The sequence below is a fragment of the Aureobasidium subglaciale genome, assembly GCF_000721755.1.
Source record: "Aureobasidium subglaciale EXF-2481 unplaced genomic scaffold scaffold_8, whole genome shotgun sequence".
Classification (NCBI taxonomy): domain Eukaryota; kingdom Fungi; phylum Ascomycota; class Dothideomycetes; order Dothideales; family Saccotheciaceae; genus Aureobasidium; species Aureobasidium subglaciale.
In genome coordinates, this window is record NW_013566987.1 from 142,605 (window position 1) to 160,727 (window position 18,123).

Here is an 18,123-nt window from a genome sequence, read left to right on the forward strand (position 1 = left end):
GAATTGAAACAAATCCGAAAAGACGCGATTCTTTTGACATGTTTCCCGCATGTGTCTACCTGTGAATGGAGATGATATCTTTCGTTTCTCTCTTACTACATTACTGCAGTTGTGTATAGCCAACCGACTTTCTTTACTACAAAAGGGCTCTTCTGTCCGAATGTTGGATATAGAAAGAGGGGTGGTCTGGAAAACCACCTTATTCGTCATTATTCCCCATTCTTTCCCGCTTTTCAACCTGCTCTCTGGGTACCCCTGTGAACTCAGCTTCAAACCCCCTCGCAATCCATGGCATTGTACCGGTTTCTTCTTAATCCAGCACCACGATATCTTGTCCATCGCCATTTCCATTGCCATTTCCAACCCTTGGCTCCTCTCCTCTAACCACTTCATCAATGGCTATTAAGATCTTTCCGATAGCATCCACATCAGCAATGATACCACTTCTAAACCCCTTGACACCTGGTAGATCTTTGCCTTGCCATGCCTTAGCCAGCAAATCCAAAGATTTCTCCTTCTTCTCCGCTGAATCTGGAGTGTTTTTGACCAACGTCACACTCCAAAAATCCTTGCCCTCTTTACGACGAAACTCAATTTCCAGAACCATAGGATGCAGTGGTTCCGAGTAAACCAAACGATGCTGTACCAAACTCCTCGAAAACGCTTTACATTGCTTCCCACTGCTATCCTTGTTTTCAATCCTTGTAAACGCGGAGAAAAGCGGTGTAGTAGCATGCAAAAGATTTAGTAAATTTTCAAATCTTGCGCTTTCTTGGAGTGGAGAAGTGCAAGAAACAGGTGTTTCTAGTAATTTCTGCAATAGGGGGAGGATACGGCGGTGAGGGGTTTCGTTATCGTGGGCTGCTGGGAAGCGCAAGTGTATGCCTTGGTTTGTAAATGCGATTCCGGCTTTTAGAGTAAACGGAGCAGAAGGAGAAGAGTACACGAAAACCAAACCTTGCATAGTCGCTTTTTCAACTGCAAAGTTTCGAGACTTCAGAGCTGAGAGACAAGAAGCTAGGCGTTCTACAGCTGATAGTTTCGTTTTTATGAGTTGGAGTAAATCGACGCCGAAATGGGTGGGGAGTGCGAGGGCCAAGATGCCATTGGGACTGAAACTGATATCTTGGACTGGCTTGTTGATGAGTGGTGATAGTGTCTCTGCTGTTTGTGGTGTCAAAGTGGTTTTAAGCACATGTATAACTTTGACGGTATCTTTTGCTGTTTCATCAACACCGTGATGTGTCAAGACCATTGTACTTCCACACCAGGGTATCCAGGTTTTGCGCTCTACAGGAGAAGACGGTTGCATGACATCTTCGAATTTCATACCAATGACAGCAGTTGTGGTAGAAGATGAAAGTGGTGATGAAGAAGTGTTGGCCTGAGCGGACGCGGAAGCAGCAACATGGCGAATTTCATGGCTGATATTTTGAGCACGGAGTTGTGAGGAAATGTTTGAGAGAGAGACTTGTGCTACAGCGCGAGATTCGATGAGCATAACTGTTTGGCGGTCGAAGAGTTTTGTCGTTGAGGGGATTGCCAGGGTTTCTGCTGTGGTGATTATGCGAGAGGTTGGTGAGGTGTAAGTCAAGTGGACGATCCACCATTTGACTCCTTGAAGACTTATTGTTAGACAGATCGCCCAATCTTCGCCCCAGCCATGGCGAGTAAATGTTGTACGGCGAACGATCTGTTCTTGGAAGACTTTATTGGTGTCAGCCTGTTTATCCGTAGGCATGAGAAGCCAGCCTGCTTGAACGGCTTGACGCGTGATTTGGTCTTGGACAAGTTTGCAGTTGAGATATGTAACAATCTGCGCAGCGTCTATTGACGGATCGGCATTCAATCTTCTCTCCACATCTATCGAAGCGGACGAAACAGGTGAGATTGAGATGTTGCCATTGACAGGGATGATCCGTAAGATCGTCTCAGAACCGTGCTGACCAAGCTTCGTAGATAGTGCGCAGGCGTTTGGATCCGTCGACGATACGTTCAAGTCGATGGCTAGCGCTGAGTTCGGAGGTGAGATGGCGACAATCTGGTCTCGAACGGTACCAAGACGAAGCGTCATGTGCGCAGCAGTGACCTGGTTCAATATCTGTTCCATCGAAGGGTTTGCCGCATCGATGTCGAAACGTACATCGGGAACCTCCTTTCCTGCTCTGAACCAGCGGATGTTCAGCCGCGCGGGTGTATGTGCTCGCTCTGAACTTTGCCCATTACTACCCTTCACGATGCCGACTTCTATCCAGCTCTTTCCTCCGGGTTGGCCAGTCCAGTATTGCACGACAAGTGATCGGTGTATAGGCTCAACGTGTAAGCACTCGGTCCATCTTGTGCGCGACAATTCGAAGGCCTGTCGTCGCAGCAAAGAGATTTTGTGTGTCAAGACGAATCCGTGGAGAAATTCGTAAGCCGCAGACAGACCTTCCAGCTGCAGGATTTGATTGACTTTGCCTTCTAGACTTTGACGAGCGTAACCGTCTGGTAGAGGGGGCGCATCGGAAAAGAGGAATCGGATGTCAATAAAGTAGAAAGGTGAAGTCGTGTCTTCATCGGTAACAGCCAGATCAAGCTCAAACTCATCCGGCACAACGAAAGTGGCACGACCGTTCGCTATCGAGTAGTTGCAGAAATGTGAAGGTAATTGTTCATGCAGGTTCAGTCGTACGGAAAGGACGAAATTCATGTCTCGAAGCGTCTTTAGCAGTTTCTGCGCGGACAGAGGTTTTGGCGCAATGTAGCCGAGATCTGGTAGCCATGGCGCTTTGGATGTGGACAAAAGTTCCAGAGCCCCTTCAATGTTTGGATTCGGCATTTTGGCGGCAACCATGTTGGTTTTCATGTTGACTATAGAGTTGGCGACGAGTGATGTGGCTTCATCTTGTTGTGTCAGCCACATGCGCAACTCGATCAACTTGTCCATGTCTCCCATGTTACGCGCCCAGTCGGACAAGACCAAGGCCTTGATGAAACGAGCCTGTTGTGTATTCGCAAAGTTCATGAGTCGCAACTTCTTGTCGACGCTTACTTTTGACACGTCCGGAGCAGAAGTTGATGCGCCATTTGTCTGGGGCGCGGCAATGTTCAAGTCGGCCATCTGCTCCACGAGATCTCCCAGTTCAAAGTAACATTGTTGTGCCATGCGCTCTAGCAATTTGCCCATGGGAACATATGTGTGGGCCCAGTGTTCTAGCTCTGGTGGCAAGAGCTCATCCTCCTCTTTGATTGTGCCATTGCTATAACCGATTGACAGGGCGTTGTGTTGGGCGGGAGCAGTGTCGGCCATGGTGGGCAAGTCGGTCTTTAATCCGTTGGTGTGTGGTGCAGCATGACTGTCCATGACGATGCGACCTGGCATGCTCCTTTATCGCTGAACGTCGGACATGCGGACGAGTGGTCAACACCGTGAGCCCGTGATGTCACTGTGTGGTCGCGTGGAAGTGGAGCGGCGATGAGGTGTGCAGGGCGTATTGCGGAGGTTTGAGGGATATTCCAGTGACCCAGTCACTCGACTCCAGTATACGCGATGGCGTGTGAAGGATGCGCTGCTTGATGATCGTCGTCGTTGTGTGCTGTCGATGGTATACAAAGACGCCGCATCAAACCCTCCGCACCGCCAAATCCTCGGCAATTGCCATGTGCCAATCTGTCTCAAACCCGGAGCTGGACCCTTTTACCCACCATTCACCTTCAGTTGCTTCTGGAAACTAACACATTGGAAATCGATCACGCTCTTCTGCATGCAGTAATGAAAGAACGCTGGTCGCACTGGAACATGTGTACATCTGGGTATATTGTGTAATGCTATGCAAGAAGGGTAAAATAATGGACTGTAAGCTCCTTCCAGACCCAGCCTACACTCTCTGCACAAGCTTTGGTCCTGCCTTGAGTACTCTACTCAAGGCCATAAGACTTCCACCTCCGAGAACCAAGACTCCGGCAAACACCCAGACATAAGTAAATCCACTGCCGTCCAAGATCCATCCACAAATTGGTGTGCCCAGCAGTAATCCGATAGAGATGATGCTGAACCCCTGTCCCATGCGTGTGCCGATGAGTCCTCGGTTAGGCGAGAGCGAGACGAATACAGTAGGAGGCAGTGACACCAACGCTCCAGAGAAGAAGCCGTAGAGTAGACACTCCACGATGAGACCGGCCTCACTGCGTACAGGGATGAGGCACAGAGCGATGACTCCTGAGATGATGCAGCAAGGCACAATCATATTCATAGGTCCAGTACGATCCGCAATCAAGTTTGGCACAATGCGACCGAATACTGATGCCGAGTTGATGATTGACAACGTGTAGAAGCCCAGACTCTCAGAAGTGATGTTGTACGTGATGCCGTAGCTCTCAATGTAGAAGAAAGGCGCGTACAAGCCCATGAAAGTCAGGAAGCCGCCCAGGACGAAGAACAGGTACGGTAGCTCGGTGAAGGCTTTCAGATCGAAGACGGCTCGGCGAGCAGCCGGAAGAACACGCACTTTCATGACCGAGTTGGCAACGATCAGGGTCGCGAAGGCGATAAAGCCAATGACACGAGTAGCCCAGGGAAACCCAATACGCGGTTCGAGACGGTAGAAGACGATAGGGTAGATGACTCCGCCTAGTGCAATGTTAGCTTGGAGCCCCTGAGATAAGACAGAGACAAGTCTTACCCAAACTACTGCCAGCGGCAGCGACACCCATGGCAGTGGCAATCTTGGTGCTGAAGTATGTACTGAGGATAGCGACTGAGGGCACGAACAAGCATCCGGCACCAAGACCAACGCAAATACCTTGGGCAAGAATGACCTGCCAGTATGTCCTAGCAAGCGATAGCATCATGAAGCCAAACACGACGGCGAAAGAGCCGACACTCAGCAAAGCTCTGAAGTATCCAGCATCATAGATAGGTCCTGTCAATGCTCCGATCAGCATGAGCAAGAAGGCTTGCACTGATCCAATCCAGGAAATGTCCGAGGGTGAGGATGATGAAAGAATGCCAGACTGGTAATATGTCTGGTATGCACCAAAAGTGTTGACTACGGTGAGTTAGCATACTATACCACCCTCGATGGATGCCATTCTCTTACTAATGCCCCATGAGTTGAAGAACAGGAAGAAGGCTCCAAGAACCTGCAACCAAGCCGTCGTGCCACCATTGGGTATGGCAGCAATATTATTCACCGACACCGCTTTGCCCGATCGTATAGATCTCCTCGTGACTTGTTTCTCAAGACCAGCTCCATCCCTTCCATCTGCATATTGTCCTTGCTCTTGTTGCTGTGCCTCGGTAATGGGTGGTTCCTCGTATGGTTGTGTGGCTCCTTCATTCAGCGCGTTGGCCGCGATAATCTCTTTCTCGGCATCTGTAGCTGATGAAACAGACGAGTCATCGTATTCCTCGTTCGTCGCTCGCGTAGAATCCGTGTGTCGTGTGTGGTTTTGATGCATGACGATGTATTGAATAGCCAGCCCCAGCTTTTTGTTTTCGCCAAGAACAAGAGGTATGGGATCGGTAAATGTTTGTCGCGTCGATATGTTCGTGTGATAAAAGATGAGGACACAGAGAAGCGCGACTGAGAAGTAGCAGTAGAAGAAAGTCGCTTTGCCGTTCGAACTATTACCCCCTCATTCCACCATCAGTAAAAAGTATTCCTTCGAGTAGGTACTGCCGAAGCGGCTGCGGCGAAATCTGAGTAGCTGATTGTTTCTACCGTGCCGTCATACCCGGCCGCTCGGTAGGTAAAGTCGGGGGTAAAACCCACTGCACTTTATTGAAACCTCTTTCGCTTGACCACTACTATGACATTGTCACCTGGAAACTCTATAGCTTACAAGAAGGTGTCAGTCTTAAGGTCGTGGTGCAGAGTGACATAAGAGGGCAAGATGCTCGCACGACTTTGAGTGAGAGGCAGAAGCACGGCATAGGAGTTAGAAGAAGTAGATTGAGGTAAAACCCCCGTACCACGAAAGGTACGAGATCCCACCCACCCGGGCTTTGTGAGAAGCAGCCCTGGCTCCATAGCTAATAGTACAGTATGTGAAGGTGAAAGTGAAGGTGAACATGAGGGTGAAGGTGAGGGTGCAGAGAGGAAAGAATATATACAAGATGGGAGAGAACAAGATGGGGAGGGGGAATCGAAAAGACTGCAGCTTGCGAGATGACCTTCCCTCGAACAATGAGCCTGCACGCCGAGTCGCCCTGGTGGACGAAACATTGTAGCGTGCAGAGCGCTGAAGCGTGCTCAAAGAAGAGGTAATGAAAAATCGACGCTCACGCAGTAAAGAAGAAGAGTGTGTAGAGAGAACCCGCAGCCTTATATGAAGCCGACCTCTGACGTGAGCCTACTTCTCGCAGGGGACCCTAGTCACCAGGCCTTGCGATGAGTAGGGCATTGCTGCGTATCCCGCCGAGGCAAGGTAAAGCAAGGACTTACGCAGCCAAAGGAAAGACAGAGGAGAAGGTGGCAGGGAAAGGAGGAATACCGAGCTGCGGTCTTGCAGAGAACCCGACCCGTCAAAGAAACCGCACATGCCACGCTGAGCGCGACGCGCACATATTCAGAGCGGGCAAGGAAAAGCCGGATCGCGCACAGCAAGGCGAAGACCTCCAAAGGGGAGCTACTGCGGTCTTGCAGAGAACCCGGCCTCGTCAGAGAACCACGCGCGCCGCCCGGACACGATGCGCGCAAATTCAGAGCCGAGGCAAGGAAAAGCCGGAGCTCGCAAAGTAACTTGGGTGTTTGTGATGCGATTTGGTTGGAGATGGAGTATGGATATGAAGGGGTGTGTGCAGACGACGATGATGATGAATGATCGAAGGTGACGATGTGTTGGTGTTGATGGTGGAAGCGCTGTGACAAGAAGCACTGAGGGGAAGTGCGGGAAGTAAGCACAGACCCTCGAAACCTGCGCGGTCTCGATATCTCTTGGCGCTCCCTCTTGACCCTCAAACTCGATACTCGTCTTGCAAGCACTTCAAGTGAATTGCTGAATTCTTCTTGATGTACAATCGAGGTCGAAGTGCAGAGTCTTCGTCTTCACCATCATTCAAGAGCTCGAAAAAGTAAGTCTGAATTCTTTCCATCCATTGCCCCTACCAACTCTCGCTGCGCAATAAATCCAGCGATGAGCTGCGGAGTGAGAGACCCTCCTTGCCGAGCAATCGCAAGCTCAGACCCAGAATCTCCCTTACTAGTGCTTCATTTCCGCGTCATTCGACCTCTCGAAGATGAACGTTGCTTTATATGGAGACAAGTTACTAACATGCTCGAGTTGTAGACATCACCCAGCGCTGCGATGATCGAACCACCTTGGTCCCTCGAAGGAGCGCTGGAGATTGATTGGACCTTATCTCGGCCATGTATCGTCTCGTGGACGGACATCAACCTGGAGACCAAGACGCTCGGTGTTGAACCTCAAACTGTGACTCTATGGTTCGGCGTTGAGCCGAAATCGCGAGTGTGGATTGTCCTGCTACGGATCACGCTCAGATTCAAGATCTCTGTCAGATCTATTCCATTCGACTTTTACATCTTTGTGGATCCGCATTCTTTCCAGATCAGTAAGGACCCCTTGGCTGGTGAGTTTTATTGTCCTCATGCTTTCGCGATGGGTGCCACGCATATTCAGATGCTAATACTCGCGAGCCTTATCGCCTGAGCTTATTGATCTGCCTGAATTGCATGCGGCTAAGTCCGAGCACGGTTGGCTTAGCGCAATCGTACAGCAGCAGAAGCACACTCAGCCTGCCGGTCTCGTCCTCATGAAGCATCAGCCGCCGGGCAACAAACCCTGGAGTGGCACATCGTTACATCTACTTTCACTGGTATATTCCCTCTCGACAGCTCCTGAGTTCAAGATTTACCTGGGCAACGAGAGCAATGTTCGCAGATTTGTTAATAGACTTAACAATGAGCTACCTAGAATCATCGTCCCTGCCCACATTGATCTACAAAAAGCTTATAGAGGTAGAGGCGGCATATGGGATGACTGGAATTCCTATAGCGACGAAATCATCGGTGTGCAAAGAGCCGATCGACTGAGATTTCCCGGTAAGTCCAACCAGCTTTCAGCAATCTCTACATATCACTGACGAGCTACGAAGACCTTCCTCCCGATTACAGCAAGACTTCGACACAGCCCAGTCAGTCGAGAGACTTTCCACCTTGGTCATCACTGAAACGCGCCGCCGACACCCAAGAAAGTGAAAGCTCTCTGAAGAAGATAGTGCGACTGGCCCAGGATAGCTTCCCGGACTGCACTCCCACAGAGGCAAACACATCGATACGCGAAGGCTGGTCCCAACAGTCGGCTCAAGTAGACATGTCATCAGAACAGGAGCAATCGACACAATCGCAGTCCCCTCGCGACAACAATCACATCCGACTTACGCCTGGACGCCTGCAAACCCCTGAGCACAAGAACCCTCTTCCTCCTTATGAAGACGATGAGACCCCTCCTTATATCGCTCATTCTTCGTCTCCTGAGTCTCTCGACCGCCGCTGCATGAAACCCACCATCTTCACCAGGCAATACCCGATAGACGCCTCCCCAAAACCTACCGACCTAGAAGTCATCGTTGCTGCCACCATTCAAGCACAGATGCCCACCATCGTGGCTCAAGTCTATAATCAAATCAAGCTCAACGAGACGGCGACCTTAGCGCAGACGACCATCGACAAGCATGTCGCCATCCACATGCCCACTATGATGCAGGCCACGCTCACTGCACATCTCTCCGACGTCAACGACGAGTTCGAGTCTGCGTCTGGAGAGCTGCAAGAGGTCAAGGACGATGCCATCACCGAGATGCGCTCCGCGAGAGACGATGTCCTCAAGGAGCTCGAGGAAGAAATTCAGGTCGTGCACGTAGAGTACCGGGAGAGGGTCAGCGAGCTTCGGGAGGAAGTCTTTGTCGATATTACAGACAAGATGACCGAGTTTGAAGCCCGCATCGAGGCAAAGACGAGCGTCGCGACCCCTCCTGCGTACGGGAGTGTCGTACCAGGTACCATCAACAGGATCAAGGACGCGGTCAAGGCCTTCAGGGACACCTACCAAGTTTCCCTCACCTCCGAGCAGCAGGTCATGGTGCTGTTGAGCTTTGCGCAGTACAGCAATGCGGAGGTGTTCATGGAGGCCGACCAGGAGAGTAAGAGACTGCTGGTGGCCCACTGGGCTGGTGCCGAGAGGTACGTCACGAACGGAGTCTCTGTCTCCCTCGCAGGCAGGGGTTAAGGGAGATGTCGGAGCACGATTGAACGCAGCATGGTTTTGGCATTTAGGGTATAGCATTGGAGAAAGCGTCAATTGCATAGCGATCTGGGGGCCTGGACGTGCGGTATACAGGGTAACGGTGTTAATAGCAAGAATCTCTCAGGTATAATGGTTGAAAGTCACCTGTAAAAATGCACGAATCCATGACAACATTTGATTGCCTTCGCAGAGAGACGTGGCTCCCTTTCTCTCCTCAAGTGACTACAAATTTACGAATTTGTTTATGCATCATCACAGCAGCATCTCCGCGCGTCATCATCCCTGGAGAGGCAGTCAGCTGCTGATGGGATGACCGAATGCGAATCATTTTGAGATACCGAGCAACGATCCGGAGAGACGGGTAATTTGATAAATCTTTCTGACAACTATTGAACCCCAAATATGTTCTTGCATTTCCACAGCTGCTTCTTCACGGGAACCCTCTCTCTGGAGTTCCCCATATCCAATTCTCACAGCTTTCTACCACTTATACCCCCATGTCCATCCCTTGACCTTGATCCTCACCCAGATGAAGCATACCAGAGCAACAATATAACATCCGCCTGTAAACACAACAACACCCCAGAACTGTCCCTTACCCTCCGCATCAACAGCTTCTAAAATCCCTCCAGCAGCGGGTAGACTAACCAACACTCCAAACGCAACAACCGTATAACAACTAGCATAATATCGACCATAATCCCTAATATCGCAAAGTTGACCCAGACAAATCGGTGTCAGAGAAACGTTGGATCCACTTACAAAGCCAAAGATAATGACAAATACGACAAGAAGAGCAGGAGAAGACAAGTCAGGAGAGAGTATGTCAGGAAGCCAAATGGCGAGGACTGAGCTGACGCAGAAGAGAAGGGAGAGGATCATGGTGTTGTAGTGGCCGAAGTGGTCGCCTAGAGAGCCAGCTAATAAGCGGCCTGGACATGATGCAGCGTTTAGGATAGCAAGGAGCTGATATGCAAAGGCCGCGCTGCCAGTGATTGCTGCTTCTTGGTCAAGATGTTGGCGTGCTAGGTAGTAAGAGGGTATGTAGGTGATTGGAATGAAGTAGGCCAGGTCAACAAACAAGACCCCTATGGTCGTCACTGCCATTGCCCCTGTGCCATCGAAAAAGATGCGGAAGTCAGGGAGTGTAGATCGCCATATTGAGCTGCCGTCTTTTGGTAGTCTTGCAGGGATCCTACTGCGACAAAAGCAGACACTGATGCTGCAAAGGACTAGCAGAACGAAGCCGAGGACTCTGATGGTCCACCCCCAGTCGAGGGTTGGCAACAGAGCTTGAATCATAAGAGGGAAAATGACACCGCCGAGTCCAGCTCCGGTCCAAGCAACACCACTGGCAACGCCGCGACGAGTGTTGAACCAATGAGCTACGCAAGCCATAGATGGAGTGAGTAATAGACTCGATCCCAGGCCAGTAAGCAGCGAGAAAGCTAGAAAGATCTGATAGTATTCTTGATCTCCGGTCAGTATGTGTGCATAGACAAGCATGACATGTGGGTCGTAGATTGCTCACCAGTGCAGAAACTCAGGCACATTATACCCAGTACTGTACAACATGTTCCTGCAAGTAATAGCAGACGGGGACCAAACACGTCGAAGCATGGTCCGACCCACACTCCCACGATCCACACCACAAAAGCATAGATGGAGAAGAGCCACCCAAGAGAGGAAGCGGATATGTTCGGCAAAATTGTGGACGAGATGATGACACTAAAGACTCCAGTCGTGTTGTAGACACCTATTGAGGCTGTCAAGCCGCACCAAGCACCGAGCACGACGAGCCATGCTTGTGTACCGCCCTCTGGGTAGGTTGTGTCTTCTGGAGACCTAGCCACAGCGTCAACCTTTTCGGGATCCGGAACTAGCATTTGTGGTATAGATGGAAGATCGAAAGTGGAAGACGGAATCTTCGGCTGAAGGTTGCTAGACGGTACGACTTTAGGCCAGCAGGGATTCGACCGCGAATAAGACGGTCGTGGTGTAAGAATGACACGGTGTCTTGGTTCTACTTTCTAAAAGCTGAAGTCGATATTGACAAATGCTTAGGGAAAACCATCTGCCCTTCTATACTTACTGCAGCATTGGAGAAAGTGGTTGATCTGTGTACCAGAAATGACCAATCAAGGTCCGTTGTACTGAAATCGACCAATGAGCGTCGAGTGTACTCAAAGTGACCAATCAGCGTCCAGTTTTCGTTGCAGTACACAATTTCTCTACATCTGCGTGGTCTTGAGCTGCAATGATCTCTCGATTTATTCGAGGCGCAGAATGCGTACGGATGCCTACAGGTTCGCGACTTGGTAGCGTGTTTGTCCATGAGAGTTTAGTCGGCTTGGCCATGTTAGAGGGCAACTCTGCTCATCTACAAATACGCGCAGTAGCGCTAAAGAGAACCCTTCACAGCAGCTATGATACCTTCCTTGTCAATAGAAACAGCATCTTCACTACAGGTAGCCAAGTACTAGGGGTATGATGACGGAGTTGGACGATCGAGGGAGAAAGCGGAAGGAACGAACGATTAGCAATCAGCCTTCCGGATCAACCTTGGCAAAACATGTGCCCGCCTCGTCGCAAACATCTTATCCTCCTGATTACACGAACTTGCGATAACTTTTGTTTTTCCTAGTCGTCGCTCTACGTAGCAGATGAATAGAGAAGCGCGTGTGCTGACGGACCTGGATTTCGAATTTCCGTGTTCATGACTTTCACCACTGCGCAGACAACTCCGATAGGGCAGCCTCGCCTTCCGCGACCGGAAGCTTCGAGATCGTTAATCACGAACTCATATATCAAAATCTTCTAGCTCTGCTATTAAACCCCCATAGCTGTCACAGCTGCTCCTTTCCGGCTGCTAGAGCAGGATGTCAATCTGCTGCTCCGTCATAATCATGTCACTTACCAAATCATCACATCAACACTACTTGCCCATAACGTCAACACACACACCATGTTCCCAATGGCGAGCTTTGAATCAACGTACTTCATCTATTGACCTGCCATTCTACTACGGTGTTCTCAGCACAAAAATCTACTGCCGGCCGACCTGTACAGCACGCCTTGCCCGACGCGCGAATATAACGTATTTTTCCACTTCAGCCTGCGCTCTTTCAGCCGGATATCGTCCCTGCAAGAGATGTAGACCTGACGATGAGATGTTCTTTGGTGAGGGGGAAGAGATAGCTATGAAGGTCATAGGCATTGTCGGAGAAGGTAGGGGTAAGATTGGTTTGGACAAGATGGCGGCAGAGATTGGCATTACCAAGAGTTATCTTTGCAGAGTGTTCAAGAAGACCATGGGTATGACGATAGGAGAATACAGCAAAGAGTTTGAGAAGCAGGGACAAGCGGACAATGGAAGCCTGCCACATCCTATGGACCTGAAACCTGGTGAACAGCCTTGCGTTCCGGACTTGGTTGAGAACAGCAGTGTTCCTCATACTGGCAAACAAAAAGACGTCTCGACGGCCATACTCGACAGAAGTCTGGCTCTGAGTCTGGGAACGGAGCACGATGATCACTGGCTCGGACCCCAACCGTGCAACTACGACAACTTTCGACACTGAGATACAAGCTAAGGTGCCGTAGCTCTGTGCAATCTGGCCTTCAACACCTTCTGCACGACTTGCTCATCGACAATTTCTCTCTCGCACTTTGATATGTGCGACTCTGCCCCTTGTTTCTGTGATACGACAGCCATACACTCCCTCTCAGCATCCTTCAATAGTCCATCGAGAGTCTCTACAGCGAGCTGTCTTCCCCAAGCAAATCCGGCAGCATCTGCGCGACCTTCTGCAAAATCATCTCGCAACCTGGTCGTTGTCGCCCAATAACTCATCAAAGCTTGAACAGCTGCAGCCTTCCCTCCAAGTTCCGAGTCTTCGAGAGGGGTTCTCTGTGCAACCCGACCTTGACGTAAGAGTGCCTTAATCTCTCTCATGCGTACTGTTGACTCACGGAGCTGGTCCAATGTCTCTTGCATACACCGATAGTGGTATTCGAGATCCACTTCTCCTCGCTCTTCAGAACCTCGATCGCCAGGTTCGGTCTCTGAACTTTTTGTAGGCTCTGGACTTTGCGAGAATGGGCTCGAACTGGAACGTTGGCGCTTATGCTCTTGCGCTTGATTGATGGGCTCTAAGCGCGAGAAACTCCTTTTCCTAGTGCTTGTGTCATCTGACACCGCATTTGGTATTGCGAGAGACAGCGGTTCAACCTCCGAGTCTTCAGAGTCTGGATTACCACCTATATGATCTTCGAGATCCCAGTAGAAGGGCGGCAAACGCAAGAGTTTTATGGCAGTGACGGGTGTTTTTTCGGATAGTACACTATCCACCGAGGATGAGTCAGACGAAATTTCGCTATATGTAGTGGTGTCGCTCGCAGAGCTGCTCGAGTCAGAATCTGTGACTTGTCAGTAGTTGTTGCTGAAGTCTACCGCTAAGCTTGTGTATCCCCTACCAGAGAGGTCGATGTGAACGGACGAAAGAGGCGTCCAGGTCGGGCATTTGGGGATCCCCATGTCTGTGGATTGTGATCGAGGAAGAAGACAAGATAAGAGGATATTAACAGTCTGCAGTGCGGCAGGCAGGATATGCATAGTGTCCTAAAAGATCAACCAAAGTTTTGAGGTTGAATGAGTTAGATTAAGTTCATAGCGACTTTTTGTGGTCATTGACAAGTAGTCTTTGCACCTGAGTCCTAGAGCTATGAGCACGATCTTTCCATCAAAAGACTTTTTGACGTGGTCTTTGGGAGACCAAGAGATGCAAAGCTACTTCTGTGTATCGGGCCTGTCGCGCCTTCCAGCTTAACATGATATTGTTTTGGTCACTTCGTATCTCTTGGCCTTCATGACTATCGTTCAAATCATTATAAAATACACGTATCACTCTTCTGTTGCCCCTCTCGTGTTGGCAAGCCAAGTGAATTGACAAGCCAAGTGAACCCGGGATTTGCGACTCGCAAAGGTGTGGAGGTGGAGGACGGTACAGGTGTCTTGTAGTAAGAGGTAGAAGACCAAGCCCTCGTGCCGAGAAACCCTGAAATCAGCCGAGCATCTCCGGACCCCCCGACCTTTCAAGCCTCCAGGTCCTCAACAACTTCCGACACCCTGCAAGACTTCAAGGTACACCTTCCGTCGTGACATCGCGAATATTACGAATTTCTGCATGCCGCGCCCGGTTCCGACACCAGTTGATACAAAGCAAGCCACGGAAAAAGTCTTTCCACCGTCAGCTCGCGATTTGCGCCTCCCACGCCGCCATGTTTAAGCTTGTTGTTGAGCCTAAGCGAACCACCTTGACTCGCGGTCATCTTGCCCTATTGATCTCCGCTCGTCACAGTCGCGAGGTCTGTACTTGACTCAAACTTCCGTCAATAATGTCATCGTCCCGTTCCCGTCGTCCGCAAACTCTTTCAGGCTCTTGAGCCTCAGGGACGCGCTGACACCCCATCACCGGAAGAGTTGCATACTTGCACTTTCACGATGTCGAGGCTTAGCGCTTTTCTGCACTGTATGAACTACAACCAGCGATACAAAGAAGCAAGAGTCACATGTCCGCGAGTTTGCCAGCCCTATGAGCAGATAGGGCACTTTGTACCCGATTCATGATCTGTATGATCGACTCAAGATCCATATTGGGATCCACATCATCAGAACGAGGTCGATCCCAGATTTACAGAGGTCCAAACTTAGTGTTTCATCTGAACAGGGTAGTTGCATTGTGTGCACAGATTCATTCTTGCTCTGCTGCATGGCCTAGTTTCAATTTCAGGGTAGGCACACATGAGGTCAATTTGTTCACACAAAGCAGAAAGACTTCCATCAGTTTAACACTTCCGCTGGGAGAATCCGAGCAAGCACTGACACTTTAGAGGGCATGAGCGCACGCTGGAGCTGGAGTCAAGAGGCCGTTTGTGGAGCGTCCAAGTGCCGTGTCTGATTAAACGAAGTCCTTGTGACTGCTCTGACCATGATGGGTCCAAGGTATCGGCCGCGGATCCGACTAGCGCCTACGTCTTTTCGAGGACGATATATAGCAGACGTTTGTCCCACATTCTGCTCTCCGGCTTCTGGGATCTCTGTCCGGTCGCACGCTCAACCTTGCTTGTCCCCGAAGATGTCGTCTTCCGGTGATTATCAGGTTGCTGCCTGCGCCGCGGGATTCAGTCTCGGCTTTGGCTATCTCACCACTGTACGCGCCATACATCAGACCAAAGCTAACATGAATCCATGGCGAAGTCACTATATCTGGATGATCTGGGGTGAGATCGTAGCGAATCTTGTTCTTGGTATCTTGTGCTGGCTCTGGCTGAAGGACATCGTGAAAAACGGGTGAGTGCATATTCATGCTTGGTCAACTTGAACTTGACTAACAGTATGTTTAGAGCTGTACTTCTCTTTTTCGTCCTCTTCTTTTATGTCTTCGAGGTCCAGTTCCTCATGCAGATTATCATCAACCGAATCTCAATCATCTCGGAGCGTAAGGCGACCGCAAAGAAGCTGAAAATTGCCACTGCCATTGTCATCTCTTGTATCAACGCCGCCGTATTCTGCATATTCATCCCGTCACATCTTACCCCGCCACCTAGCATGGTGTAAGCTCATCCACTGATCGTCTGAATGAGACCCCACTGATGATCATCCAGCTTTGTACACATTAACAAATATTGGGACCGCTGCTCGAAGATCCTCATCATGCTAGTCGACGCATTTTTGAACTGGTACTTCGTGTATGTCGTGAAGGCCAGACTCGTGAAGCAACATGGCCTTCGTAAATACAAGCCTCTTGTTGCTTACTATACTCGTCTGGGTGTCATTTCAGTCTGTATGGACCTCATGCTCATTGGCCTTATGTCTTTGCCGAATGGTATTGTATTCGTCCAATTTCACCCTGTTGCTTGTAAGTCAAATGCTCGTATACGGTTGGGGCTCGTACTAATGATGCTGCAGACATGGTCAAACTCAACATCGAAATGTCCATGGCCGATATGATCATCAAGGTCGCAAAGTCCAACGAGCAGGACATGAATTTTGGATCATCATCACAAGGCACACCCTACCCTGGAAACACTCAGAGGTCCCAGCATGGCCACACATTCAACGACGACCGAGACGACACACACGGAATTGCAAAAGGCGTCACCAACACCGCTTTCGTCGGTCACAATCGTGTCGACGAGGATCTCCGAGAGGATATTCACGGCATCAAACGCCAGACAGAAGTTCAAGTCTACGTTGGCGACTCAGATAGCGACGATCGATCAATCGATCTTGAGCATGGAAAGCCGACGACAAGAGACTTCACGCGTGATCGTGATAACTTCACAGCGAATAATCGGGTCAGCCAACACTCGAACGATTCACAGATACCCATGCATGATCTTGCTAGTCATGTTGGTCGTGCGGAATAATTTTTACCTATTTCGCGTTTGGAACAACAGCACTTTATTCACATTCTGTTCTACACCCACACATCTTACATAGTACACTTCGTTGGCCCTGAACATTATCTAAAGCTCATTCCGCTTTGTCGCCTGAGTAGTAGTCCTGTGCGTCTTACTTGTGTGCAGCCAATGCCAGCCACATTAACTTATCAGGAGACTTACGACCACCGATCTCGAATACCGATTCAATCTTGAGCATCGCTAGTAGCCTTCCTGCGCCCTACGAACTAGTTAGTCAAGCCATGGTGCTAATGTACCAGTGCAGTGGACACGCAATCCTTCGCTCCAACGCTCGCGCTATGACTCGCGTGCTAAGGTGGACCCCTCACAATTTCTAGGAATTGCGCCTCGTACCGCAAGGGTCCTATCTTGTAATGAGATGCATTCTACGATGGCTTCTGTTGCATGGCATCCTCACTCAAGCCTTTGGAATGTCTTAGGTCCAGGTCACGGCGGAGGTCGAGAATCAAGACGTGGTGGTACTCAACCCGGTTCTTCCCACAGATGTTGATCGATCGAGCATCGATCGAGCAACTTGTGTCCCGAAGATGCCATCGCTATTTGCCCAAGCCGGTCACCCCGTACCATCATCTGCACAGGGGACTCTGAAAACTATTAGGAAATAAATGCAAAGCTTAGCTGTCTTGTCGTAATCACGGTGAATCGTTTGTGTCCCCATCAGCTCTTGCTTTGAGGACAACCCTGGCGTTTATCGTTATCGTGGTCAACGTGGGGTACTCGAGAGTTGGGTGCCAAGCCGACAAGCTTGCCGCTTCTGCTCTCGCAAATCTTGACGCGTCAAGTCCGCTTCCCTGACATTCTTCACTGCTCGGACAGTGGCCTCACACGCTATGCATACTGCTTTCAACGCCAACTATCACTTTAGAAGTCACAGGACCTGTGATCACTGGCGGTTACCAGCCACCAAGATGTCGTGTGCTGGCTCGAGAACGCTGGCGCTCTTGAGTCGCGCCTTCTAGTGAACTCGGGTTCAGCTCATGCAGTCGTGATGGCTGAGCTACATATAGGCTACTTCCTTCTTTCTGAATCGTCATACAATGTCTTACCTTGATGGAGATATTGGTTGCCTTTGTCACAGTCGTTGTCGAAACCATGCTAAATCCAGCCCGATCTACCGCATCCGGCGAGGTCAATTGCGGTATTGGGCCCAGTACTCTGGCTGTTTCGCGTATACCATCATTCGGTCAAATCACAGTGACTTCATAAGATCATATTCCGAGCAAGCTGCTGCTTGCTAATTGTCTAGTCTACGTTTAGGATTGACAGCAGCACTCGAACATTGAAACTCATCCTGGCCGAAACCATGGACTGTCCTCTTCCAAGAATGGACTAGCGATCAACACAGGTTCGCCACAAACTCCAGGAATGGAACAAACTTCAGCGAAAGAA

At 50.0% G+C, this 18,123-nt stretch overlaps 7 protein-coding genes across 7 annotated transcripts; 3 read left to right on the forward strand and 4 right to left on the reverse strand.

Annotated features, from left to right (window-relative positions):
- Positions 1-43: 43 nt before the first annotated feature.
- On the reverse strand, positions 44-3,575 carry AUEXF2481DRAFT_39039 (uncharacterized protein). Its single transcript, XM_013489088.1, has one exon. It carries the CDS (start codon positions 3,362-3,364, stop codon positions 311-313), a length of 3,054 nt encoding a protein of 1,017 aa, XP_013344542.1. The 5' UTR covers positions 3,365-3,575; the 3' UTR covers positions 44-310.
- A 285-nt stretch (positions 3,576-3,860) lies between these two features.
- On the reverse strand, positions 3,861-5,442 carry AUEXF2481DRAFT_28683 (uncharacterized protein; the record flags this gene model as incomplete). Its single annotated transcript, XM_013489028.1, has 3 exons — positions 3,861-4,612; positions 4,665-5,030; positions 5,082-5,442. 3 exons carry the CDS (start codon positions 5,440-5,442, stop codon positions 3,861-3,863), a joined length of 1,479 nt encoding a protein of 492 aa, XP_013344482.1.
- A 1,519-nt stretch (positions 5,443-6,961) lies between these two features.
- On the forward strand, positions 6,962-9,315 carry AUEXF2481DRAFT_39042 (uncharacterized protein). Its single transcript, XM_013489089.1, has 4 exons — positions 6,962-7,057; positions 7,273-7,573; positions 7,641-8,045; positions 8,099-9,315. The coding sequence occupies exons 2-4, from the start codon at positions 7,291-7,293 to the stop codon at positions 9,229-9,231; spliced, it is 1,821 nt and encodes a 606-aa protein (XP_013344543.1). The 5' UTR covers positions 6,962-7,057; positions 7,273-7,290; the 3' UTR covers positions 9,232-9,315.
- A 283-nt stretch (positions 9,316-9,598) lies between these two features.
- Positions 9,599-11,333, reverse strand: AUEXF2481DRAFT_79118 (uncharacterized protein). Its single transcript, XM_013489217.1, has 2 exons — positions 10,781-11,333; positions 9,599-10,718 (listed from the first exon to the last, which is right to left on the reverse strand). The coding sequence occupies exons 1-2, from the start codon at positions 11,133-11,135 to the stop codon at positions 9,730-9,732; spliced, it is 1,344 nt and encodes a 447-aa protein (XP_013344671.1). The 5' UTR covers positions 11,136-11,333; the 3' UTR covers positions 9,599-9,729.
- A 528-nt stretch (positions 11,334-11,861) lies between these two features.
- Positions 11,862-13,254, forward strand: AUEXF2481DRAFT_654868 (uncharacterized protein). The gene has a single exon (XM_013489251.1). It carries the CDS (start codon positions 12,129-12,131, stop codon positions 12,828-12,830), a length of 702 nt encoding a protein of 233 aa, XP_013344705.1. The 5' UTR covers positions 11,862-12,128; the 3' UTR covers positions 12,831-13,254.
- On the reverse strand, positions 12,681-14,000 carry AUEXF2481DRAFT_654873 (uncharacterized protein). Its single transcript, XM_013489252.1, has 2 exons — positions 13,726-14,000; positions 12,681-13,668 (listed from the first exon to the last, which is right to left on the reverse strand). Exons 1-2 carry the CDS (start codon positions 13,862-13,864, stop codon positions 12,839-12,841), a joined length of 969 nt encoding a protein of 322 aa, XP_013344706.1. The 5' UTR covers positions 13,865-14,000; the 3' UTR covers positions 12,681-12,838.
- A 1,386-nt stretch (positions 14,001-15,386) lies between these two features.
- Positions 15,387-16,680, forward strand: AUEXF2481DRAFT_4231 (uncharacterized protein; the record flags this gene model as incomplete). Its single annotated transcript, XM_013488944.1, has 4 exons — positions 15,387-15,601; positions 15,655-15,864; positions 15,916-16,169; positions 16,220-16,680. The coding sequence occupies 4 exons, from the start codon at positions 15,387-15,389 to the stop codon at positions 16,678-16,680; spliced, it is 1,140 nt and encodes a 379-aa protein (XP_013344398.1).
- Between the last annotated feature and the right edge of the window lie 1,443 nt (positions 16,681-18,123).

Excerpts from the sequence above, each read along its gene's own strand:
- AUEXF2481DRAFT_39039 (XM_013489088.1), bottom strand. The coding sequence starts at position 3,364 with ATGCCAGGTCGCATCGTCATGGACAGTCATGCTGCACCACACACCAAC.
- AUEXF2481DRAFT_654873 (XM_013489252.1), bottom strand. The coding sequence starts at position 13,864 with ATGCATATCCTGCCTGCCGCACTGCAGACTGTTAATATCCTCTTATCT. Across the intron at positions 13,669-13,725 it reads CGTTCACATCGACCTCTCTG|ATTCTGACTCGAGCAGCTCT; the intron begins GTAGGGGATACA and ends GACAAGTCACAG.
- AUEXF2481DRAFT_79118 (XM_013489217.1), bottom strand. The coding sequence starts at position 11,135 with ATGCTAGTTCCGGATCCCGAAAAGGTTGACGCTGTGGCTAGGTCTCCA. Across the intron at positions 10,719-10,780 it reads GTGCCTGAGTTTCTGCACTG|AATACTATCAGATCTTTCTA; the intron begins GTGAGCAATCTA and ends CCGGAGATCAAG.
- AUEXF2481DRAFT_654868 (XM_013489251.1), top strand. The coding sequence starts at position 12,129 with ATGTCAATCTGCTGCTCCGTCATAATCATGTCACTTACCAAATCATCA.
- AUEXF2481DRAFT_39042 (XM_013489089.1), top strand. The coding sequence starts at position 7,291 with ATGATCGAACCACCTTGGTCCCTCGAAGGAGCGCTGGAGATTGATTGG. Across the intron at positions 7,574-7,640 it reads CAGTAAGGACCCCTTGGCTG|CCTTATCGCCTGAGCTTATT; the intron begins GTGAGTTTTATT and ends AATACTCGCGAG. Across the intron at positions 8,046-8,098 it reads CGATCGACTGAGATTTCCCG|ACCTTCCTCCCGATTACAGC; the intron begins GTAAGTCCAACC and ends CGAGCTACGAAG.